General features: G+C 31.3%; 2 protein-coding genes across 4 annotated transcripts in view; one reads left to right on the forward strand and one right to left on the reverse strand.

The window, feature by feature from the left end:
• The first annotated feature begins 1343 nt into the window (after window positions 1-1343).
• Bdp1 (transcription factor TFIIIB component B'' homolog Bdp1) lies at window positions 1344-13695 on the forward strand. The gene is made up of 14 exons (XM_074143695.1): window positions 1344-1468; window positions 1549-1743; window positions 2220-2438; window positions 2899-3129; window positions 3206-3373; window positions 3936-4097; window positions 4605-4992; window positions 5849-6001; window positions 7358-7480; window positions 7555-7645; window positions 8109-8235; window positions 11670-11870; window positions 12383-12523; window positions 12949-13695. Exons 2-14 carry the CDS (start codon window positions 1551-1553, stop codon window positions 13488-13490), a joined length of 2739 nt encoding a protein of 912 aa, XP_073999796.1. The 5' UTR covers window positions 1344-1468; window positions 1549-1550; the 3' UTR covers window positions 13491-13695.
• Window positions 13696-14637: 942 nt separating this feature from the next.
• NfI (Nuclear factor I) overlaps window positions 14638-27572 on the reverse strand; it is a 218254-nt gene continuing 205319 nt past the window's right edge. For all 3 annotated transcript variants that reach the window (XM_074143669.1, XM_074143668.1, XM_074143667.1), the window contains exon 13: window positions 14638-26637. In XM_074143669.1, coding sequence (XP_073999770.1) covers window positions 26510-26637 — 128 coding nt within the window. In that variant the 3' untranslated portion in view covers window positions 14638-26509. The remainder of the gene's footprint in view (window positions 26638-27572) is intronic.

The following is a 27572-nucleotide window of genomic DNA, read 5'->3' on the forward strand; positions in this document are numbered from 1 at the left end:
TACGTAATTGATCCAATGTGATATGTTTTTTGTGAGAAAAAGGAGGAAAGACTCATAAATCTTATCGTTTGCAATAGGAGGTTGCGGAACTGAATGACTATGGAAGAACAAAGTATGTGCCCGCTTAAAGTTATTTTTCAGTTGGTAAAAACCCTGTAATTCTGTTTTTAATATGGAAAATCTATATCGGATTATTACATTTGTTTTGTTTTTTCTTTACGATAAGACTAAGTAAATAGTCTACTAAGTAAAGACTAGGTTGATTTGAGATTGCAATTTTAGTGATATATTAGCTTAGGAGGTATCAGCTAAACTTTTCGTAGTTCAAAACGCGCCCTACCTTTAAGTTTCAATATCTTGCTCCACTTTCATCAAATACTTATGAAATCTTAACACTTACAGACCGAAAGCAGTATATAAAAATTAAACTGCGAGTACATTACTTCCCATTATGAGAGGTAAAAGAAATTAAATAGCGATTTAAGTACTTTCTTTTATGGTGGTAAGAGAAATTAATCTGCAATTAAAACAACTTCTTCTAGAGAAGAAAAGCAAAATTAATAGAATACTTCTTTTGAAAAACTATCACTGAAGAAACTAATGCGAATACAGGACTTCCCCTTAAGTGAGGTAAGAGAAATCAACAACGATTACAATTCTTCTCTCTAAGAAGGAAATGATAAATTATACTGTGAAAAAGCACTGTAGCTGTATTTTCTCTAAATATGTTAGTGGTAAGAAAAGGATGGCGCGCCGAACTAAGTAAGGAATTTGTATCCTCTTTAACCTACCAAATTTTATCAAATCGGGAGTGTTAGTCATGACGTTAACTCGCCAACATAAGGTACACCAACGAGTTCCCCCAAGGCACATCTTCAAAAAAATTTCGAATCGCACCTTATTCATTAAGATCGGTTCCAGGGTTTTACGCTAAGCTGTAGCAGCATCGAAAAAAAAACAAGAACAATTTCTGAGAATGCCATTTTTACGCCATGTAATATAAAAGTACTTTTTACGTTATAGCCATAAAAATCTAATAAAAGTTTTTCGTTTTTATTTTGGAGAGGACGGTCGCCACCTCCTGTACCAGCGTCTAGTGAACAAAGATTTATCTACTGGTAAAATTATTGGTTTCTAAATTTTTGAAGAGCAAGGAGTTTAACAGATATTCACCCGTGTTTTTAAGGAAGAGAAGGGCATACATATATTGGTTTTGGGACACTTGAGTTATAACAAGCTGAGATAAAGTATATGCCACAGTTTTTAGTCCTTTATGAAACAACATAACTTCGATTACTTCGATTATTCTTATCGAACTTATCGATGAGTAATGCAGAGATTATAAACTTTAAGCAGGTTAACACTTTATAACAGTGCTTGTACGGGTAAGTGGCAATAGTAAGTGCCCTTTTAGCCTCCAACCTTAATTTGTCTGGTGTTATTAGCAATTTGACATATGAAATATTAGGTATTTAGAATTTTTTTAATATATGATAATATTCCCAATTTGATGTATTTGACCGCTCATGTGTTTGTGTTTGGATACAGGCATGTCTTTAAGACTATTAAAGTCAAGACCTAAACCAAATATAACAAGTCGACGAAAACCTTTAAATGGTGAAAATCATGAAGTTAGTAAACCACCTGAGGTTCAGCTATCGAAGAATGAGGAAGAAATCAAAGTTCTTTTAGAGGCATCTACTAATAAAATAAGTAACTCAGATCAGTCAATTCCTAGCAAAGGTAAGCCACACGAATGTTATTGTTTAAGTTCTTTTAGTTCCATAATAATGTAAAAGAAATACATAAGTTCATTAAGATATTTCTTTAATGCTTTTCTTTAATATTCACTGTCGAGGTCTAATACTAGGATTTACTACCTGATTTTCTGATTGAGACTAAAAAAGTTTAACCAATACCCTGTATAGATATCTAAATATTAATTTTAAAATATTCTCCACTTATGATACGTATGCTGTTTCACATAGAAAGCGCCAAACCCAAGAAAAAATTATTCAAAAATGAGAAATTCTAAATCTAAATCTCAGAACTTTACTTTTATTCACCCTCCGATTTATTATGATTGTTTCTATGCCTCCTACCAGTGTTGTCCGTTATCTTGGGCTGAATGTAGGTGAAAACTAGCGGGATACCCGCACTTTGTATTATAAAGGTCAACATAGTTATCGATACTTAAAGGTAACTGTATTATTTTACAGATACCGTCGTTAGTGAACAAGCAAATTCTATCAATGATGACAAAAATACCGCATCCGAACTCAGTACTAACAATTTAAACAGTGTAAAAAGTGTACAAATCAATAATGAAAATGAAAAAAAAAAGGAAACCAGTGGTCAAGAGGAGGTTGTCCTGCCAGCGATAGCTTTAAATATTCAGGAACCTCACATGCAAGTGAAAGTATCAAGTGATGGTGGAAGTAAGTAGTTCTTCGCTGAACCTAGTATTAACGATACAAACACACTGATTTAATGATTCGTTGATCCAAAACTCAATCGTCATAATTCTCATCAATGCTGTCTGCCATTTCAATTTATCTTTATTAGAATAATATATCGCAACCTATTCGTGATGAGATGCTACTTGTTATCTCTGCCTTCAGTTTTTTTATACACTTACTTCGGACTAAAAAGTTGAGGATCAGGATCCTCACCTCACGTCTTCCTTCTCGTTTTTTTTTTTTTTTTTTTGTTTGGCCTTCTGGACATGCAGATTAGCCAGTTTCTTCTCGTTACCTTGTATCTTAACACGACCTAGTACCAAAAAAAGCTTCCTTACTAACTCTCAACAAGAAAGCCCTGTTTACTCGTCAAGATATTAAGAAGTTCACTCGAAACGCCAATTTTCTGTGAATTAATAAACATTCGATGTTACTACAGATGAAAGAAAACTGAAAGTACGTCCGAAACCAAATATTGGAATTATCAACAGACGTAGGCCTTGCCTAACAATGCCTGGGGCTGAACTAATTAGTAATAATGATATTCCATTTAAACCTACTCAGTCGACTGAAAACATTAATGATAGTGAAATTCCGCTCATTACAAAATCAGAGTGTTCAAAGGAATTCACTAGAAATGTTCGTGATGATTTGAAGACAAAAACTGAAGGTTTGTAGATAATTGCAACACTTCATTTATTTAAATGTAAATTTCTTATTTTCTTTAAATTTTGCTTTGTTTACAGAGTGTCTCAACTCAACAAACTTGCCCATGAAGCAAGAAGTACAAACAGTTTCTAATTGTGGATTACCAGTAAGAAAAAAATTTTGTCCTAATGTAGTGAAATCAAATAGACTACAAAAAAAAGATTCAAAACAAATAAATAATTCCTTAACAAGTGACCTTAAGCCGGGTAAGAAATTTGATGCATTTTTGTTAGTATTATTTAAAAAAGTATGATGTGAACACTTCTATCTACTTATGCAATTATTTAGTACTAAATTATAGTTTCCTATAGAATTGAAATACTAAATTTATATGCCGTGCCTTATATAGCTTCTCTACTTTTAAAACAACACTTTTGAAGGAAGTGAATCTCACCTTACCATAGAATCGGTACAAGTTATGTATAAATTGTAATTTCGAACGGTAGTAATTGCATGTAGAGAGAGTTGTGCTCACACCAGACTTTATTATTTTTTTCAATGATTTTTCCCATTTTTTCTTGCAATTTTCGAAATTGGGTTTCCATAGAAAATGCATGTTTTGAAGCCCCCTGAGTTTACAAAACTGGTTTTTAGAAAATGGTGTGTGTGAAAAAGAGAAAGTTCGCCTATTTCAAAACGGAAAAATCAAACACCCAAGTCTAAAAAAAAAAAAATTATATATATAAATATAAAATAAATGCATCTATTAGAATTACAGTAAAAGATAAGGGGTGAGTGCTTCACATCAGATTTTATGTATAATTTCAGAGAAGCTGTTGGCAGGCGATGAAACAATTAAAAATAATGTAAAACTAGGTGATAAAGTTGACAAAACAAAATCACCCTCTTCCGGTTTAAAAAGCGGTAAAGAAGAAATAATAGAAAAAGTATCTTCCGAAAAGGTGATTCAGTCTTTTAATGCAAGTACAAGTGAGTAAAGTTTTTATAACTAGTAAATTAAGTTGTTACTTTCTTTTACGAGAAATATTAAGAGGAAGCATTGTGATGGTGTAAATTTTTGAAATTAAGTATTCACTGGTTTAAGGTATAAAATAACAACCGCTTTTCTCTTAATTTGAGATATTAACTGTTGAATAGAGATCTATTTTGATTCAAAATATTTTCTGGGAGAATTTATTTAATTATTTTTTTTCTGAGGAATCTGAGAATTAAGTTGTAAGTTTATTTGGTGTACAAGTTCGGCTCAAGGTAGAGAAGAAGTTAGTTGGCTTACCTACTCAGAAACCTCAACAGCTATCCCCCATCGACAACTACATTTATGTAGTGTGCAGTTCGACGTTTATTTAAGAAAATGTGTAAATTAAAATGGAAATAATTGCCGTAAGATAAAGTCATGTGATTGTTTCACACCAGGTGCTATAAAGAAAACTACTTTGCAATGTATTACTATTAATTTTTTTGTTTTTCTTTTTATAGAAATAGTGCAGCGGAATTATAGAGTTAAAGTAAATCCTAATGTTACCGAAGAACCAACCGGAAAAAAGACATTGAGAATGAAAATTTTGAAAGACGAAGGTAATGGCAAAAAGGCAAAGCGCAATGTCGCACCAGAAAAGCAAAAGAAACGAGAGGAAATTCTAAATAAACTATTAGGCAAAGAAACTAGTGAAATTCCTGAAGATGGTGTCCATGTATCCTTTGAACTAGATTCTTCCGATGAATCAAGCCTTGCCGACAGTAATGAAGTAGAAAGAGTGACTGACTCTTCGAATTCTGTGGGGAGAGGTAGTCCGCTTGTGAGCTCACCTTGTAGAAGCAGCCGCATGAACAATGTAAAACCCAATTTGACTTCAGCAAGTTCAAGGTAAATGTGATTTTTTTCTTTCTTTTACTGCTTTTAAGAGGAAGAATTGCGATTTTATCAAATTTTCTTGATAAGTTGTCGCACAAAACATGTCAGCCCAAAAAAGTGGGTTCGAAAATTATCTTTTAAACACCTACCTCTTTGGATATATGAACAAAATAAAAGAAAAATCGCTTGAAGTTGAAAGTTAAGGTCAAATACGAATGAAATGAAACTTGGCGAAAAATTCTCTTAAACGGAAGCAACATTTTACTAAATTAAATTTTAAGTAATGAGAAGTGCTTTCTGTAGTTTTCTTTAAACTTTATTTTCTTTTATGTAAAACATTTTTATTCCTAGGAAAATTCGTTTCACTTGTGGGGAGTTTTAATTTTTGAAATGAGTGGTTAATATTTAGTGTTTCAAAGTGTGACCAGAAGTGCGAATTTCTGATTATTAATATTGTATATTTTTATTTTTCTTACTTCAACAGTATTTTCTTTAAACTTAGTTAAATTTTACACATATGATATTTATCTCAGAAACGTACCAGCAAAATTCATTTTAAAAAAGTTATGTTTAGGGAAGGATTAGTTTTCTTTCCGTTACATTTTAGTGCTACTTTTCTGAGAAGGTTTTCTAGCTTTTCTCGATTTTTTTTTTGTTTCAGATATTTTCCCGGGAATATTATTTTTAGTATGGTCACAGGGAAGAGAATGCTTTGAACAAATTTTTAGTGAATTTATCTAAAGTACCGTTGTTATTTTTATTAAAATTTAAATTAGAGTTTTGAGATTTACAATAAGAGGACGTGTTGTGAGTGTTTCACATCATACTTTATTTTCCTTGCACGAACTTGTGTTAATTTTGATTTCAGATTGAACCTATTTAATCAACCAACTTATGGACAACTTAGTCAGGATGCAAATAGGAAATTTAGAATGTTATTTGGCAATAACTCTCCAGAACGTTCTAAAATGTCGGTGAAAGATCTTATATTTTATAATCCTAAAAGAACTAACGTACCTGGGTAAGTAGTTTTATGTACATAGAAAATATACATTAAAGCCAAATACACTCACTATTTACGAAATCTAAAATTTGGCATTAAGAACAAATTTTTGACAATTTTAAAACAGCTAAATTTAAAACTATTCCCTACGGAAAGAAGTACCTTGTTTACTTTTATCGCATGTCCCAGGACCTGATATGCTTTGCTAGGAAAGGATTTGGTGATTTGGAAAGTGGGTGGAATTATCTGAGTTGTGAATGTTAACCTCATGGTCACTTGTACGTGGCTGCTCCAAAATGAGTTCTTCTGGTAGCCTGGTTAGATAGAAAACCAGCGAATTCCTGAGGGACGAAAAGTATGTGCTAAGTAAGTTACTAGCCAGGCTACATGAATAAACAGTGGTGGTGTGGATTCAAAGAACATTAACCCATCTAATTTATTATTTTGTTAATCTGCGATTAGTCCCATTTGAACTTTTTGAAACGTTCTTAAACGTCAATTTTAGCACCGGTTTATGAATTTTTTTTCTTCACACCCGAATTCGGAGATTTTAATTTTAAATGAGATTTATCGCAGAACAGAGGGTGGGTTTGATATAGTAGTGGTTAAAGTTCGAACCAGTAAGTGATAGATTGCCATTTTCAGTCCTGCGAGTTGCTATTATTTTTTATTCAATTAGAAAAATTTTCATAGTAAAAAGTGTGAGTCTGCGTCCCCTGTCTATCAAACATCTAATTTGGATAGACGTTAAACCTGGCTGACAAAATGGACGATCACATTATGCTTATTTTTTTTTTTTTTTTTTTTTTAAATAAAATATGTGGACTATAATGTGCTGTGCTCAAATGTTTGAAATGATTCATTGAAGTGGGCAATTAATACTTTTACGGTTATATTTTTGTTCCTTTGCATTCCTTGTGCACGTTAAAGATTTTCAAAATTTAATTTTCACCGGAATTATTATGAGATTCCTTTAATACAAAAAAAAAAAAAAAAGATTTAGCGTATGATGTGTATTGTATTACTAACTCATCAAAATGACTATCTTTAAAAAATAAAATTAAAGAGGGTTCTCTATTCTGGAAATTTTGTTCTAATTATTTTAGGGTTGTGTGCTAGATACAGTGCAATCATTTATGAATTTTCACTTATGTATCCATTTATTTTTAGTAAGAGGAAAATAAACGTTTGAAGAATGTTTTTCCATATCATCCACAATTATTGTTTTAATAATTTATCTCATTTCAGAAATATAATGGTTGTTTTTACTTTCTGATGTAAGTGAAGCGTAACTACTTTCTGATTTTTTTGTTTAATAATTGTCACTGACCAAAATAATGTTTTTTTCTCTTACTTAAATCAACATTTTTTAAGGGAAATGAATAAGAACAAATTTAAAATGTCCGATCGAGACGATAACCGGCCATTGTTAAACGCTGATGACAGTGAGACAGTAATTGGAGACGTTGAAGTTGAAGAGGGGATAGTGAACATAGAGTAAGAAAGAAAAAGTTTAAACTGTTGTAGTCAATTTAATTTAAGTATAAATTAATTCAATATTTACTTGAAAGTGCGAACCAAGCTACGGATGAAAACGGCATTCCAGTACCCCAGCTCAAACTTAATGCTAATGGCGAAATTGTAATTGCTCCGGAAAGCTTGGTAAGTTCTGAATTTTTCCCACGATGATTTTTAGCAAACATGAATGTGAAAAAATTGCTGATCATAAAACTTGCTGGTCTTTTTTACTTTCTCTCTTTTCCTTGAAAAGCGGAAAGTTTTATACGATCTAGTACGCTGTTTAAATTGAGTTAAATGCTCATTTATATATTAAAAGTGTATGTGTGGTTATTTATATGAGCGTGAATCCCAAAAACTGCCGATTATGCATAAAATTGAGTAATATTCCCTTTGAGAGACGTTTCTTTCAAACAGTAAGCTTTGCAAAATTTACCAGCCTAAGTCTGACTTTAGGGGCTTAACAATGAAATTAGTGAGAAAGCTTGATGGCTGTACGGTTGATTCTTCTGACTTGCTTAAAACCTGTGATATCTGGTATCATTTTTAATTGTTAATTAACCGGGTTAATTGTTCCACCATTGTATAATTATAATTATTATTCAAGGTTGTAAAGACGAAAGATGAGACTGCAAAGAAAGAATGGAGGCCATTAATTGTTGAAAATGATTTCACCCATCACAAAATTATGAAGAAGAAATGTTTTGGTGAAAAGAGAAACTGGTCTTTCCAAGGTTAATTTAATAATTATTTCTGTTTGATTTCAGTATGTAAATCTTTATGTTGTATTCTTCTAACAGTTACTAAATTATCCATCTTAGGAATAAATCTGGGGTAAACATTCTCAAAACTTTCTCTCGCTACCAGATTTTTTCTGATTCTTTGAATTTGCAGTTATTTCGCATCAATAGTATTCTAACTATGCCGTAATAAAATTAAAATTTTGAAAAAAATGATTAGCTAGCTGTCGTTGAAAGTGCTACTCTTTCATAATGTTTTCAAAAATCAAATTCCGTTATATTCTAAATTTGATGAAAATCGAGAAGTGCACTTTTCCTAAATATTTTTTTCTAATAAAGTTTTGTCTGTGGCCTCTGACTGCAGTGTGATAGGATAGAAATAGGACCCTCCCCGTAAATTAAAACTGTCCGGTAGGACAGTTGTATAAGGGTTGACCATCAAAAACTGCACGAAAAAGCGTAACGTTGAAAAACACCCAACTTTGACAATTTTTTTCTCTTTTTCTATAAAAGATAAAATTCCCAAATTTTCTTTAAATCTTACTCCAAACCCTCCTTCATAACTGTAATTTTTTTGCAACCACCCAGATCTAATAGGTTTCGAGAAAAAAGTTGCCGAAAATGAGCAAAAACCGCTTTTTCAAAAAATGTTCTTGTTCTTGTTCTTCTTCTTGTTCTTGTTCTTGTTCTTGTTCTTGTTGTTACCTTTTTTGTAAACAACGTAGCGCCTAAACGCGTGAACCGATTTTCATGAATGAGGTGTCATTCGATTCGGAATTTTATGTAGATGTGCCTTTTGGGGGTCTCGACCCTGTACATCGTATGGGAGAGGAGTTAGCCCCCTTTATGTAAGGCCCCCTCCAAAATTATTATTACTAATTACTCTGTAAATCTTGGCCCGATTTTGATAAAATTTGGTAGGATGATAGGGTTAGGGCTCCCCTACGTAACATTAAAGCGGCGATCAGCTCTTACACTTGTTAAGGGGAAGTATAGGAATCGTTTCAAATTATCGACACGTGAACCGATTTTCATGAATGAAATGTCATTCGAATCGAAATTTTGTACAGATTTGCACTTTAAAAGTCTCGACGCCGTGCCTCATAAGGAGGGGAGTTTGCCCCACCCAAATAAGGACCTTTCTAAAACTATTATTACCAATATTTCTATAACGCTTAGTTTGATTTTGATAAAATTCAGCTCGAATAAGTGGTTAAAGCTCCTCTACATTGCTGATGCTCTTGCACCTACTAAGAGGAAGTACTGCAATCGTTTAAATTATCAATGAGTGAACCGATTTAAATCAATGAATTGTCGTTCGATTAAAAAATCTTTGCCTCTTTGCCTAGAAGTTCTGCAATCGCAGTTTATTTTTCTTACTCCTCTTAAAAGGAAGTAATGAAATCGCAGTTTAATTTTGCTATTCACGCACAAATACCTTCCTATGTTATTCAAAACGCTTTTTCAAGAAAAGTTGTTACTGAGGATGGTTTGGGGGACCTTAACGATAATCATTCTTTAAAAAGATCTCTCTAGTGGTAGTTACGGTTCCGACTTACCATCTTATCAGGTTATAATGATAGAATTGCTTATTCCAAATTTAAAAAAATCTGTAAAGCAGATATGTAACTTTGTAAAATAGACAAAAAGGAAAATCTATCCAAAAGGTACAAAAATCTCTTTAACAAAAACTTACAGTTTAAAATGTTAAGTATAAGGGTTGATTAAACGCCAAAAGGTACACAAATCAGCAAGCACCCAAAATTTCATTAATTCTTCATTAATATTTAAGTAATTTTACTGCATTAATATTCATTAATATTTTTTAGAATTTATTAGATGTCACAGACCCTTATGCTGGCCACTTCATTTATAATATTTTTTTGTTATAATTATGATAAATCACACATATGTACATGCATGTTAAAGTAGAAAAAGACAAAGTTAGAGTAGGCTACTGTCTTGAATTCGTCTTACCGAAATATTCGAGAGCACAAATAACACACAGTTATAACAAGTAGATTATTCAACAACAATTATTGATTTCTCTATTTAAATTTAATTTTACTTATAGTAAAATACTGGAATAATTAGCTGTCCTAAAAATAACATATCTTATTTACTTTATTTTACATATTACATTTTTTTTTATAAAAAAAAATTTGAATTTTTTAGCCTCATAATTTTTTTTTATTTTTTATAACGTTTTTCTTTTTAACCTGTATTTAATAGTTTGATTATTATAAATAACTTGATATTACAGTCAATCTACAGTGCTACTTGAACAAATATTTTGTAGACGAAAATGGCCAGCATAAGGGTCTGTGACATCTAATAAATTCTAAAAAATATTAATGAATATTAATGCAGTAAAATTACTTAAATATTAATGAAGAATTAATGAAATTTTGGGTGCTTGCTGATTTGTGTACCTTTTGGCGTTTAATCAACCCTTATACTTAACATTTTAAACTGTAAGTTTTTGTTAAAGAGATCTCTAATTATAATCGTGTTGTATCATGAAAACCTTTATAATATCGAACATTGAATAAAAATTTTAGTTTTGGACACACTTATTAAACTTGAACTTGATCAATCCAGTGAAAGAATGTCTTTAGTGTTAACACCAGAATTTTTGTATTGCTTTCTATCAATAAAGTAAACAGCAATCTTTTGAAAGCAATTGACCCTCTTTGGGATGGTATGACAGAGCCAACCGTTCATGTTTTTTGAAAAGTTTAATGCAAGATAACTCTTGAAATATGTATATATTAGAAAATAATCTTAATATATAATTTAAAAAATTGATTTATAAATCGTGATATAGTTTTATATGAACTTTTTTGTTGCTAATAAAGTAACGTAAATTCTCTTAATCAGGAAACAGCTGCAGAACCAAAACGACAGGATTACAATTAGGACCTTAAATAATAATTTACAACTTCTATAAAAATTAAATACAGTATTTTACTATAAATCCCTTAAAAGAATGTGTCAAATGACTGTGAATGATTTTTTCTAACTAATTAAGTTTCATGTAATTCTGTCCATGCACATATGTAAACGTCTAATGTTCGCTAACACGATAGTGCACGTTATAGCAACACAATTTCTAATCTTTAGATTCCACACAGGTTTATATTTATATTATGTTTCCTTGAGCATTTTGATAGTGAGCGTTAAAATAAATAAATAAGTAATGGAAAGTACTTTACAATATATTTGTGATTGTACTAGCAATAAAAAACCAGGAGAGGTAATGAAAAAGCGTTTGTTTAAAAAACAGTGCCATTAAAAAAAACTTGATTATTAAATCACGTGTGAAATAATTGTGTTTCAATCACGCAACAGTTCTGCCTGCTTAGTACTTTATGTTAATATTATCCTTTTATATTTAATAACTGTGTTATTGTTATTTATTCCAACAGAAACACTTAAATTTTATAAAATTCTGCAGTCAACTGGTTCTGATTTCTCAACTATGGCAACTGAATTCCCTGATCGTTCAAGAAATGGCCTAAAAAGAAAATTTAAACGTGAAGAAAAGTTAAATGGCCATCTCATTGATCGTATCTTACCAAACAATGTAGTAACTGATGAGATTTTTGAAAATGTAGAAAAAGAATTAGGTAAGTTTGGCTCCTTTTCGAGCACTTTTCTTTAAAATAAATCTTTCAACAATAAAAAAAATTCAGTGTGAGCTACCTTTTTACTTTTTCTTATCCCTCTCAACTTTCGAAACTCAGTTTTCACCAGAAACACACTCTTAGAGACTCCAAATACGAAAAAAAAAAATTTCTGCGCGTCAATATGGTCTATATACTATGTCTATATGAAAAAGCTAAAAGTTGAACCTGGTATCCTGCACACATCAGCTACCTCTGCAGGCCCTGAGTGCAATGTGTGAGTTTGTTAAAAGGTGTCAGCGTGGGTGGTGAATAACAATTCTGGGACTGGGAAACCCTCGAACTCCCTGATGATGTTACTGGTTTATTTCCTTCTACATAGCTTTATTATATTGAAAACATAATCTTAAAAGTTGGAAGAGTCGGCTATTATAAATCTGAATAGAAATCAGTGTTACGCATGTTATGAGAACTTTAGTTGTAGGGCCATTCTGACTAGTGATTAATTTTTATAGCTGTCAACAAAATGTGGGGAGAAATAGAAAGATGTTATAAGAGAAGATCAGATATTTTGCCTGAAATTCCGGACATAACTCAAGGTGTTACTGATGATATGTTCCTGTCAACTTATGAAAAAAAGGCTATGAAAAAGAAAGGTAATTTGCTATACTTAATCTTAACGGCAAAAAGTAATTGTTATTTTTTGAAAAATTCATTTTAATGCTATTGAATGGCCACATAAAAGATGATCAGTGTGGTGAGTTTACGTTTAGGGGGCTAGAGGTTCCCAGCGGAACTAATCTGCTCAGTGAGTGCTTAATAACGTGTGCTTGTTTGAAGTGGTGGGGACGTCATATATGATCATTTTCATCATCACTAATGTGATCTAGATAAAGACATCTAAATGTCTGTTTGGTTAAGGGTGGTGACTGGAACGGGGTTTTACAACTTCCCCCTAAACTTAAATGCTCCTTGAAAATTGGAAATGTTTACTTCAGAGATATGGAAGCCACAGTTCCAGACTTTTGCAACATGGTGTGATGTGTTTTTTTTTTATATGGTAATGTGTGTTTTTTTGCAGGTTCATCTAAGCCACCCGACAATCCTCTTTTAAATTCTTTGTTAGAAGAAGATTCTAAAGCCAATAATAGCAAAACTAAACCTAATAAACGTAAACCTAAGGTAAAACGCAAAGTATTCGGTCTAAGAGAATATATTTCCAAGAAAGATGATAGTTCTTCACCCATCCAGCCTAGTTTAAATGCTTTAATGAGAAATAGTGCACGTAGACGAAATGTTACTGAAGTCAATAGGCCAGCGTCTGATGATGAGGTAATAATAACAGTTGATGAAGATTTGGTAGATAATAAACCTATCGTTGTAAATACTAGTATTGAATCATCAGGCATTAAGTATACTAAATCAATTACATTCAATCCAAGCAATCTAGACAATCCAGTTGACATTAATGAAACTATTTCGCATAATTCCCAACAAGGAAGCCCTAGTTCCTCAGAAATAATCGACGAAATTGTCAATATCTTATCTACTGATAACGATCTACCCTCTGAACATAATTTAGAAAATGAATCTAAAAAAGAACAAGAGGTAATAGAAAGTTAAAATTAGGCAAGCTTACTACTAGTAAGCACCTTATATTATCTTGCGCTTTTTACCGACGAAAGAAACTCGTAATATTTTAATAAATATCTATTTATTTTTTATTATTACTTTTTTTTTACCAAGTTATTTGTATCTTTATAAGAATTCATTTTTTTTTCTTTAATTAATATGTATTATTTAAAAAATATATTTGAAGAAAATTGAAGGGTCTGTTTAAATTATTTTAGCCTCGTATTTTCTTTTAAGACTCCAAAGGTTTGAAAATTCAGTCAGAAACCTTACATTACAGCAACAAAAATAATTAAATTGTCAGTGTGATGGTGATTGAGTAAAGTCGTGTACAGTATTTGATGTAGATGAAGACTGGTCAATCTGCAGCCAACCATATGTAAATCTAGACAGGCCCGATTCGGTATAGTGCCATTAGATATAGTCATATTGTTTGAGTCTCCAAGGTTTTTGGTTAATAATTGAAATTAAGGACCATTCACACAACTTTTTGGCCGATGCAAAAGAATGGTTCCAATAGATTTCTCTTATTTATTCGTGACCTGGTGTTCAGAAATAGATAAATTCCTTGAAATGCGTTCCTGCAAACATTTACGTCTGACGGTGCTTTACAAACTATATCCGAACTACTAATCATTAAATCGGCAAAACAATAATTTGAACATACTCATCATGCACCTCTGCTTACCCTAAACAATTTTACCAAGCCTTATAAACGCATATGACGCAGGAATATTAATAATTCTTTTGTTTTCGTGCGTAATTCTTGTACTTTTGCAAAACTCCTGGAAGCAGAAAAGAAGATACATTATGTAAGCAATGTTATTTAAAGGAACAAGTGATCTTGCGAGATGTCTATTCACGCTTCTAATGATTCCAGTTTACATTAAAACGGAGTGTCTAATGAGTGATCTTCGTTTTGATGGGATCTTTGATAAATTACTAAAAAAAAATCAATAAGGTTAAATATGAATTTTTTTTTTCTTACCTAGTATTATAAAAAAAAATAAGTTGAAACATACAAGGATGTCCACATTAACCAATGAACGAACATTTGGCTGACTATAAGGCATATAGCATGTGAAGTATTAGATGAAACTGAGGCTTCTCGGAAAATTTTCCAACACAAACACTAATGTGACAAAAAAACAAAGTTTTATTAAAAATATTTTTATTAAGGTACTAATATTGTTTATACCATGGTTCTAATAATATGCTCCTATTTCATTAGTTTTTAACAATAATGTCTGTAATTCAATGACAGTAAATCCGTAATTGATTAATTTATAACTTAAATTAACTAAAAATATGGGACAATTTTTGTTTTTCATTATTTACAGTAAGATTATTAGAAGTTATATATATATTTCTCTTTTTTTTATATTTATATACTTTAAAAATTTGGTTTTCCTTTTTATATGGTTAAAATTATTTTATATACACTCGGGTGCAAAAAATAGGAAAACCTTGGTTAATTGAGATATCGTCTTAATAACTTTTTTTTCATTTATCACTGCGATGTACTATACTATTATTGACAAACTTTAAAGTTTGATTTTGTGTTGTTAAGCAGTCTGGAGACAGAGAAATGAAAAATTAACTTTAAGTTCAATTTTTAAACTCTTCTTTAAAACAATATATAAAAGAGTTAACAATACGTGAAAAGTTTACTCTAGCATTGGTGTTGGAAGAAGGCTGGAGAAATTACCAGATAGACATACTGCACGTTTAAATATTACTGGGAGTTTTTGAGCTCTCGGAGACCTGCTCAGATTTTCTGTGAGCTTCTTATTTAGTATCAAACAGCGAGACCTAAGTTAGTTAGTTTTTTTTTTTTTTTTTTTTTGGTGAGAGAAACAAGAGAACTTTTTTTTTCAGACGAGCACCTATAGACATCAAAAGGACCCATGGAGGTCCGGAAGTAAGTAAGTATCTAGAGAGTTATCTCTTCCCTTGCATCTTTTCCCACAAGTTTTTTTTCCCCATTATAGTTCAGTGGAATTAATAGGAAACTTGGAGTGCACTTGGACCAAGAACTTCAATTCAAAAAACACATGGACCAAATAAGCAATACTGCCACCCACTCTATGTGATTTCTTTTCCTCACATTGTAAGGATTAAAGGATACCAAAGGCGCTAAATTCTCGTATTATTGCCTGGTTAGGGCCGATTTAGAGTATGTCTTCTCAGGTGAAATCTAGCCACTGCAGAACCTTGAACAAGTCGGTACTAAAGAGTTAGACTTTACAACATAAAAGAATTTATATTAAATTTACCCACCCAACAATAGTGAGGTATTTTTGAAGCTATTGTAGATAAATCTAAGTTTCTTTTTATAATTAACTGATATGTGGAGACTAATTAGGCTTGTTCGCTAATTTATGTATGAAGAATAAAACTTTAATAAGTACGGTGTTCCTTTTATGAACCCGAGTGTATAAAATAATTTTATAAACAAAAAATTAGAGATATTGAAGAGGAGGATTTAAAATATTAGATTAATTTAATAAACGTTCTTTACATTTTTCAACCTAATAAATAAAAATAGGGATGTGTATTAGCTGTATTAATTTTAGTTGTTTACATTAAATTTTAAACAATAAATTAGAATTTAAAATGAATACTCTACCTAATAAAAAACTATTTTAAACTGTAGTAAGCTGGTAGAGAGTTCATTAATCCAATTTAAAGTGACCCATATTTACCACATATACAAGTTTAACAAAAATTAAAAATAAGAAATTCTTTGGCATAACTGCATTACAAAACGGCACTTTAATCCTTTTCTACAAAAAACAAAAAAAAAAACTCCGGGTTGTTTTTTTGAAAACAGCAAAAAATGCATGGTACACAAGAACTGAACTCAAGAGACTGTACATTCTTAAATTTTTAACTTACAAAGCTCCTGTAAAATGAAAAATTTAGATGCGGGTTATCACCTCAGAAACTGATGAGAATTTCGAAAAATCTGGTGTTGAATAAACGCAAGCTATTTCCTTTCTCTTTTATATCTAATGAATTTTCTTCTTATGGGTTCATTAAAATTACTTGGGGCAGGAAACAGTTATTTCTTTCGCAGATATTAAAGATTCATGGACAGTTCATTCTGTATACCATCAGTTAGTCACGCCCACCTAATAAATACTTGAAGTCAACGCCACAGATTTTCTAGCAACCATTCAAAATCAATTTTTCTGAAAAAATTTTGTCTAATAAAAGTCACAGATACATTGTGTAATCATCATTCCAAGTATATAGAAAACTGATGCAGCCAATTTTGAGAAAATTGGGGGAATAGTAAATTATTCCGGAGAAGTACTTTAGAGTGAAGTTTAAGGTATCAGATCCCCGAGGAGAGAAGTTTCAAATGAAAGAGACAGGCATTGGTTGAGCAACTAGTACAAAAAGTTTGAAGGAAAGTGAAAAAAAAAAATTCAGTAAAGTTGAACTTTCAGCAAACAGATTTTGACAAATATCAACGTCTTTCTGATGCGGTGAGTTCTATCAAAGCAAGTATTAAATATATTTATATTTATCTGACCCCAAAGCAAGTATTTCCCTAATGCAAATTTAGTTTCAAAATTTTGCAACGATCGCAATCTCCCTCTAAAGAGGAGAACGAGAGAGTAAAAAAAAAAAGTCCAACTCACTTTCGGTCATTTATTTTTTTCAACTCTGTAATTTCAACCAAATTTAATTCTTATTAATATTTTAAAGGAGTTAAAAACCGAACAGTTTATGGAAAGTGTATAACATGGAGTTAGCTATTAATCAGGTCATACCTCCCTCACAACCTCTTCAAAATAAATTTTACCGGGAAAATATTTAAAATAAACATGATAAACCTAAATGTGTTTAAGGGAAAAGTTTGTAAAAATAACTGGAGTCATTTTTGGAGAAATCCTTATCTAAAAAAATAAATGAATTTAAAAGTAATTGCTGCTTTCGATTGTTTGATTTTGACCAAAATTTTAAAGTAGGTGCTGATATCAAATTTTATGTTTTGACTATTTTAAGTTATGGGTTATGGTCGCAGCACAAAGAGCACTTTTTTTTTTTTTATTTCTTACTCTGGGGCCACAAAAATGTAGTTTTTGTGAAGCTTGGCGATACTTCATCGTAGCAGTAAGAGAAAGGTAAACTTTGGAAGAAAAAAAAAAAAAATAATAATAAACAGTCTAACGTAACAAACTTCATGCTATGGATCTTGAAGATGTATCAAATAATTCGTAGAAAGTTACTAACTATAACTGCTTAATAAATGTTCACATAACTTTGTAATAGTTGATGTTCCACGAGTACGTGATACTTATATACATACATACATGCTATATATTGGATTTTAGAATCGAGAAACTAATTTCATTTAATATCCATTTCTAAAAGATGTTTAAACAAACCTTCTTGTCAATCACATTCGAGGTTGATAGCTTTTCGGGACGATCATCATTTAAATAAGCCTTCCAAAAAATATCTGACACCATGTCTTTTTTGTTAACCAATCGTTTCGTACCTTACGAATAATAAAAAGTTGCTAATACGCGTTCAAATCTAGTTTGGCTATAGCATCGCATAATTAAACCGCAACTTGGCACAGGTTTATGTGGTCTGAGTTTACCGTTATTGAAGAGAGGATGATAATACCATGTAGTAAATAAACCCAACTGCCACAAAGTTCAGTATGAGCGTTTTATAATAACTTTCTATGAATTGTTTTATGCACCTTGATAAATACTTGCTAAGAATATTTTTGCTACCTGAGAATGTGCTTCATTGGAGCAAACCTTATGTTATAGAAGGTAAATTGTGCACTTCTGGATATTTTCTAGTAGAAATATGAATATTTTACCAATTACCCCCCAAAAAACATATAGTTCATCATAAATACAACTTTATATTTTATATGTACATTTTATAAAGAAAAATTCAGAATATCAACCATGCATTTCTGCTATTATTTACAAAAAGTTTTACTACTACAATTAATTTTTGTTTTTTTTTTGAGCTTACGTAAATATATAAGCTATAAATTAAGCTTATACACATACATATGTACACTAAACATAGTACTACAGAAGAAGAAACAATTAACATTATTATTTATACAAACAATAGCCATGGTTAATTTATAATATTGAATCATTAAAAAACATAATTTTTTCTAACAAAAAAAAATTTTTAGATTAACTTTAAAGTAAAGATTATTTCATTTTTTTCAAGTATTTTTCTTCTAAATGTAACAATATCAGATGATTTAAAATTGTCTTCATATAATTTAACGTGTACAGCTCAATTATTTTCATTGTTTCTATTTTTTACTTATTCTTGTTTTGAGCATTAATAATTTTAATAACAAATAACATTAATTGAATAATAAATTATTAACTCATTATAAATAATAAAAACAAAACTAGAAATTTTGTAATACGATGAAATAAATAATTATAATATTGGGTAGACACCGAAAAAACAAAAATTAAAGAGCAGAATGAAAAGATAGTGATAAAATTTGTGATGTGTAAACGTAAAAATAAAACTGTGGAACAACCCTTGCAATGAAAATATTTAATTGAACTTTATGTATCATTCGTGCCTCATTCCCTACATTTATTGAATATAATAAAAGAAAACGGAAGTACGTATTTATGTTTAGTTTTCTAAATTTTACAAACAGAAAACCTAACAGTTGTATTCGCTGTGAAAACCTTTAAATGAAACATTTTTATTAGGTTATTACCTAATTCGAGGCGCTTGAGTTGATTTAATTTTATTTATTTTTCGTTAAAACAGTGAAAGCCTTAATTAAACTTATATTTTTTTAAAAACGTGAATACTAAGCTGACGTTTTCTTTTAATTTTCAGACCTTATGACAGTTTTTAAAAGTTCTATTCAGAATCATAACGCTTCATAAATATATTAAATTTGTAGTAGTGTAATGTAATAGACTTGCACTGTACCCACCTTAAAATAAGGCGAAGAAATTTAGCAGCCAACAGGTGGCATTTTTGTACTTCAGAATAATCTGGGAACGGGGAAAAAAATCTGGTCACAGGAGCAACTCCAGTTAGCAGCGGGAAGAGCTACTCCCGAAGAGAATACTTCTAAAAGTGAATTATTTTTTCATGGAGAGATGAGAACTTGCCATTCCATATTAAATGCAACGGAGTAGCTCTCCTGTCACTGAATCTGCAGCAGACATGGTTCAATTTATGTACGGCCTTCAATAATGTTATGTACGAATTATAAATAGAAAAAATTAAGGTGAGTGATAAAAATAATTTTAACAAACAAGTTTGGGCGATAAAATTTAAGGGAAGCCAAGTTGAGATCAGCAATGCTTTTGTAAAATTTTATACTAATGATGTCATTAAATAATAAATAGAGTCATTAAATGTAACTGTTTTTTAAAAAGAGGGGCAAAATCCGATCTCTATCTGTAGTGCCCTCTTGGATAACTGCTACAAAGAGCAGGCCAGAGATGGTATGAGCTGATATTGAGTTAATCTTTGATCTCACAACTCTTCATGTTGCAGAGAGGTAGGCAAAAGGAGCCATTTTCAGAACATTGGAAATGACTGATAGAAAAGGGAGCATATGGCTCTAGGGAGTGAAATATCCTTCACTGCCGCTCCCTCTATTCCTTGCACTTTCCAGCCAATACCAAAGCATCATCTTGGGGAAGGAGTGTTTTGACTATAGAAAGTGATTATCCCAATTTATCAGCCGCTCTCTCTCTTTGGGATTTCCTCCAGAAAGCCTGGGTGTTACAGATGTAGGGGTGGAGTGTGTATTGCCTGCTAGGGATTCAGGAATGGGTGTTTGACACCAGGGAGTGATAATCCTAATCTGCCAGCTCTTCTAACTCTGGGATTTATCTAGAGAGCCTGGGTGGTTACTAGAGTTGGGGGTATGTACCGTTCTTAGGATACACCCATATTCCCAATTTTTAAGTGACGTCTTTATTCGGGGATAGAATGGCTCAGATAGAGCGAGAAGTTTACTGTTAGCGAAAAGCACTTTCTGATGATACCCCTAACTTCCCTTCTGATGTTCTGCGGGTAACCACCGAGAGAGTTGACTACCGGTTCCTCTCTCTTTCTAGAACTTCCCTTGACAACCTGGTTCTCTTGATCTAAGAGAGGCACCCTCAGAACATCAGAGGAGGAATCGGCGGTAGCATCAGAAAGTAGTTATCCTTAACTGCTGGCTCTCACATCTCCTCCTAGAACTTAAAATTGAGGCACAATAGATCTAAATTGTATTCCGTCCTGTTATATCGTATATATATATAAAATATATTTTCAAATGAAAAGCATCTTACATTACTTTCGACGAAAACACAATTCCAAAAATTTGACAAGGATCAAACTCAAGGAAAGTACGAACTTGGTAACCTTAATTCATCGTCTACATTGCAAAGGAACTGGCTATTTACCTTTTATGAATACTGTTCAAACCTGCACATCAAAGCAATTTCTTTAATTAGAATACTTTAACAAACATAAAATAAAGATGTCAAACCCCAACATTTATTTTATTATTTTTTAAGAATCTAACAAGTAACAATAATAAAAAGAATTAATTCTATACATTTTGTTATAGTAATATTTCTAATCTCTTTTATTCTTTTTCAATTACCTATATTTATATAAATATATATAAAAAAAAAAATAAATAAGTACTGATAGTTAATAATAATTCTTTATAAAAACAATAAAATAAATTGAAGCAAAAAAAAGAAAAAAAAAAAACAACAACAACAAAAAACACAAAAACTAGAAATGTATCACATTCTGGTTAAAATAAATATATAACACTTTTTATCTTTCCATTTCATGACTAAATTACATCTTCATTTGAATAGGTGACAAAATAATGCTATTTTATACCCATGGTTTTTCTTAATGCGGTATAAACTACTTGCTTTCAAATATTAGTTTCTTTTTTAAAATTTAATTTACAAAGATTTATTTGCTTTTTTTTTTGTATGTAATATAGATTAAAAAGTTACTTTAAACTACGTCTAAAATCAGTTGTACTAATCATAAATTACAAAGTTATTACAATTATTTTTATTTTTTTGGTACAGTTAAAACCATAAATATGTACCTTTATAAATTATTTCAGGGGGCGTGAATGGCCTAATGTTCACTGTATATTAGGCCATTGTCTGTTTGTTATATAAGTATTTTATAGTTTTTAAGAGAGAAAAAAGAAAGATGGTCTTGCCATGTGCGAAATAATTCAAATTGTATAATCAATTGTCATTGTTATCTAGTGTTTTGAGTTATTATTTATTTTCCCATTACTTACTGGATATCAAGGACTGTTAACAAACATAAACTCTTTAATTGAATACAATATCGGGAGCGAAAAAAAATCTTATTTGAGATACCGTTTAATGACTTTCAGTACTTATTTTTTTGAATATTTTAATTAAGTATTCCATAAATAATCACAATATCAACAAAAGCATGTATTCAATTCTGATCCAAGTATTCTCCCTTGAAAAATGTTCCTATTTAATATGGTATGTTTGTTTCACTGTCCAGTGTCACTAACCCTATTATTTACTTGTTGGGCGACCTGTTAAACTGTTTCATCTAGCATTTGTTTCTTTGAAGGGTTCCAACGCATTGAAAAGGATTTTTCAGTCCTTTTGAGAGAGAGAAAAAAAAAAATAATAATAATAAAAATACAAGAAAAAAAGTATTTGCAAACCTAGAATATATATACATATGCTTTCTTTAATTTAAGGCGCGTCAACATTTGTCATTGGTACCCGGAGCATTTTCAGTGCACTACTAGCCTCCGGACATAGTTCTCTCCTAAGTGTCCCATTACAGGACAATGAGCTGTAAGAAGCTCCCAGGAAGAGAAAATTTAAGGGCCAGCAGCAGGATTCAGTGCTAATTCTTTCTCTGAATGTATCAGTTAAAATCTGTTCAAAAAAGTCTGTCTTTATCATGTCTAATATCAAAGTTCCAGGTAGAGAAAATAAAAAATAAATAAAATCTTAAACATAATATTTTTTAAAACTAAATATGTGATAAAACAGCCGGATTGTTTACTGATGTGCGAAAAAAAATTGCTTCGTATCCTACATAAAAGTTATAAGTTCATAATATAATTATATTAAATTTTGAGAAGAATTTTAAACCATGACAGTGCACCAAAGCAGTTGTTGGAAATAAGCTAAAGTTATCATGAAACATTGCAAACTACAAGAAAAGCTGTTGATTCTGTAAAGCTATAGAGAGACAGGAGGTAACATCGAAGGCCCAGAGAGCACAGCCTGAATAACGTTTTAGAGTTATCAATTCATAAGTTGACGAACACTTCAGGACTGCTTTCATACGGCCCAAGATTATTTTAAGATTATCCCAAATCCTTGGCGGTATTAATGGAGTTTTGGTAATATTAAGAACATTGAATGAAACTGTGCTGGAACTTATGCTGGAGGTCCTGAACTTCTATGTTCATTTGTATATTTGGAGGAAAGTTACATAGGAGAAGTGTCCTTTTCTCAGATGAGACCGAACGTACCTTTCAGACGCGAAAGGGTTTGGGAGAAGGCCAGGTGGTTGATTAGCTACTGTAGAGCTTGGAGTCAGTTGTTTCAAAGGGAGTCGTAATGGCAATATCTCAAATAAATAGGGTGTTACTTGTTTTTCAACCAAATGAAATAAACGTTTTAAGGGAGTGTTGTTTCTAAGTACATTTTTGTTTTTATAAGTTATAATTAACAATATTTAAAGTCAATTTAAACATAAATGTTTAGAAAGAAAATTTTCTTCCACAATAATAATTTAAATATTTGAAAGAGTTATTGGCTTATAGATATTATAGAGTCAAACACTATAGACAAGTGAAAACTATTAATCTTTTTTGGTGACTGACTTATTCTTTCTTGAGGAAAGAGAATTTTTTGCGTCTAGGTAAAACTTAAAATATATATATTTATATATATATATATATATTTATATATAGATATAAAAAATAAAATACGGGGAAAAAAATCGCCGAAAACTACACAATTTATTTAAATACACGCATGTCATTCTTACTAAGCGTCATTCTTAAATTAAAAAAGTAAAAGAGATGGGTATTTTAGCCCTAAATGGTTCTCATTTCTGGAACTCCTTCATTCATTACAAGAATTCTGGTGACAATTTAACTCACTGAATTTTTAGAAATCTCAAAAAATATTTCATATCAACGAAAGTTCTAATTAAAAAGTAATCCTGTGCTGTGTATATTTTGGTTGACTAACTACCAAATTAGTGATGTCGCTGGGGTTGAAAGCACCTCTCTAATATTACGTTTTTCTAGCAAATTTAAGTAGTTACCATGAATCACGAATAGACCTCTCAGTTACAAGTCCACGCTCGCAACCGTAAAAAATATAGACATTTGACTGAACAGTAAATTGGAACATTAGCTGAGTAAATTCACGGGCTTTGGTGATGCGGCGGGTATCCCAGCCTCTCTACTTTGAACAGCTTAGTTCCTTGTAAAGAACCATATGTGTGCAATTATGTTTTTGGGTTTAGCGTACCCACTAGCATAAGTACGATGATCTATTTTTATGAACCTACATTGGCACTTAAAGGGTCCACAGTCAATTTATTCGGCCTCTCTGGATGTGGCTTTAGAAGCCACTCCCTTTACGAAATATAGAAGCTGATAAACCAATAATTCTTGATACAAGCATGGTACTAATCTTTTTATGATAAACACTCTAGAAAGAAATAAACATTGGCAATTTATTTATTTTCAGTTCAATTGTGAATACTTTCTTCTTCACAAAATCTCAAACATTAGTTCAGAAAGATTTAAAACAGGTAACGAAGGATTAACAGCAACTAATTTGCGTTACACTTTTTTCATTTTTCAAAATCTTCAATAGACTTAGAAATTAATTATAATTGACCAACTAAATAAATTCACCATAAATTATTTAAAAAATATTAACGCTATATTAGTTTTGAGCAAAGTAAATTATTTTGATTCAATTAAACTAAAAACAGAAGTTTTAAAATTAAAGTATAATATGATCGCCAAAGTATGCCTTTGAAATTAACTAGTTAACTAATCAGGTAGTTTTTTTTATCTTTTATCCAATGCATGCCCTTGGAAAATTGGTCATTATTCTCAAAAGGAAACAGATATACGTGACAAAAATTCCATCACTGTGAGTTTGTAGTCAGCCATAGCCAGTTATCTCACAAAAGCACCGCTCTAACCAATCTGGAAAGATTCCTGCTTATACGAATTTCGTATTACTTCTTCGATGCCTTATCATCAGAACTGCAGTTTTCAGTTGACATTAGAAATTAAATATTTCGTTATTTGCCAACTATTCATGCTCGGCTAGTTTCTTATAATTCTATCTCACAAGATGGTTGCAATAATTTCATACAAGTATCTGGCAACGTCCTTCTTACCTTGAGGGAAAGCTGCAAAATGCTTTGTGGCAGTACTAACAGTTTAAAATTTAATGCTACAACTATTGTTACTTATCCTTGGAAGACCTGACCTCATCAGAACTTTCCACCACTCATCTTACGCCATCTTATGCCACATCATCCACCACCTTTATTTTACGGATGTCTTGTCCTACATCATCGTGTTTTCGGAAATGCCCCTTTTGCCTCTACTCGCCGTCTTTCCATACTTCAGCCTCCTAAAGAACCTATCTGATTTTATTCTTTCTCCGGAATAGCTCCTATGTGAGATAAGAGAGCTACGGCTCTCTGTTGGTTCACATGTGCCAAACATGTTTTGCAAACATACAATTTAGCTTCCTAGGAGAGATTCCGAGACTAGTACTTTTTGGAGCAAAGACTCATCGTTTTTCGGACGCTACGCTCATCATAATTTCGTTAGAGGTTATAATAGTTGTCCTTCATCAACTCATCTCTTAGGTTCATAAAGCAATATACTGTTAGAAACATAAGACTCATAATCTCATCTCTTTCGATACTCACAGTGTCATATCTCTGATTTTGTGCGGGTTAATTTCTAAACCCAGTCTTTTTTAGCTTTCTCAAAATTCTGCAATACTCCACACAATTCTTCCTCTGGCCTTGTTATAATACAATACTAACGGCACACGCCAACCTGGATTTATTAGATTGTGGCTACACCAGGACTGGCTTTTATCGCGATCGCTGCTTTCCAAGATCCCACGTTGAATGATTGATGAGCTGAGCGGGAATTCCTCTGACTATAGTTACACTTTACATGCCTGTTTTTAGAATTTATACTTATTCATGTATTTTTTTAATCTTTAGTAAAGAATGAAACGTATTTTTTTTAAAACTCATTTCTCCGCACAAACAGAAATACAAGAATAGTTTACGATGTACCATTAAAAAGAAGATGTGTTCCGAAAAATATATTCTAATCACTAATTTGAAAATAAATAATTGTAATAGTAATAATAATGTTTAGACACTTCGTACCCTTGCACACAATACCCACGGACATTCAAAGACACAACCCACTCAAAACTTATATCATTACAATTTTTTTTTTTCTTAATGTAGAATAAATTTTGTATATTTTTTGTTCGGAAATTTCCAAAAGAGCAAGGCTAAAATGAAAATAGAATTTATTACTTTTCCCAAAAGAATGAAAAGCAGAAAACTGTGACTTTCTTCTGTGAGTTGACCAAAAAAAAAAAAAAAATTGTTATAAAATAAGTAAAAAAATATTATTTAAAATAAGCAACTACAGAATTTTGTAACCTCCCTCACGAGATTTTTTCCCTCAAAACTCACAAATTTGACCGTAAAACATTGCATAACATGACATAATATTTCTCTATTTTTAGTTCTCTCTTAAGTTATTATAAGATAACTTTACAAAAATTCTAAAAAAAAGAAAAGAAATTATTTATATAAATTTATAATTGATTTTTTCCGTCTGAGCTATGCTGTTTTCGTTTCTTTCTTTATGTGAATAATTACATATAATTCTTAATGTATAAATATTAAATTGAATTCTACGAGGACTTAGGCGAAGTTCCCTGTCCTTTCGGAGGTGTGGCTGCTCCTCCGGAACTATTAGAGCTAGGTCCGAGACTTGTATCCATTGCTTCGCTATTCTGTACCACTGAGTTGAAATATCGATCTGAAATTATATAAAGCAATCGATATTTAGATTTTTTTTTTTTGGCCTTCTGAACGGGCAGATTAGCCAGATATTTAGATTTAAAAAAATCATAGTTTTTTAAAAATTAAAACTGTCAGGGAGGACAGCTGTGTAAGGGTTGATCGTCAAAAAGAGCAGGAAATCGTAACGTTGAGAAACATCCAACTTTAACCACATTTTCTCTTTTTTTATCAAAAAGATAATATTAAAAAAATTTTCTTTAAATTATAAGGCAAATCCCTCTCTATAACTGTATTTTTTTTTTCAACAACATAAATTAAATAGATTTTAAGACAAAAGTTTCTAAAAATGGGCAAAAACGGCATCTTCAAAAATTGTTATTGTTCTTGTTCCAACCTTTGTAAACAACGTAATCTGAACGCGTGAACCGAATTTAATGAAGAAGGGGTCATTGAATTCGGTGTTTCGTGATGTGCACTTTGAAAGAATGCAGTTAAATTATGTGGAAGAAGAGAAAGCCCCATTTAGGTAAAGCAATTATTTACTAATAAAAAGAGGTTGGCGAGCAAGGGAGCAGGGAGTTCAGCCTCTAGTACATTAAATAATGTAATAATAATTCAATAGATTAATGAGTAAGGCTACAGATACCAATAATTTTAGACGGAGACGCGTCTAAAATAAATAAATAATAGATGCATGGCGCTAATGACCAAGCTGTCGATGCGCCAGAAACCAAAAAAAGAAAAAGAAAAAAATAAATAATAATACATGGACAATCAACCCTTATTAATCCTACCGGACAGTTTTTATTAAACGAAAAATTGTAGAGGAAAGTTTTCTCTATAAAAAAAGTAAAAAAAAATAATAATAATATGGACAATTTGGAGGTCCTACGTTAAGCTATAAACACTTAAATAGAAGAAACAGAAAGATTTAGTTACAAAATTGGTAGA

Source organism: Rhodnius prolixus, unplaced genomic scaffold (assembly GCF_049639745.1).
Source record: "Rhodnius prolixus isolate KJV_2025 unplaced genomic scaffold, Rpr scaffold_12, whole genome shotgun sequence".
Classification (NCBI taxonomy): domain Eukaryota; kingdom Metazoa; phylum Arthropoda; class Insecta; order Hemiptera; family Reduviidae; genus Rhodnius; species Rhodnius prolixus.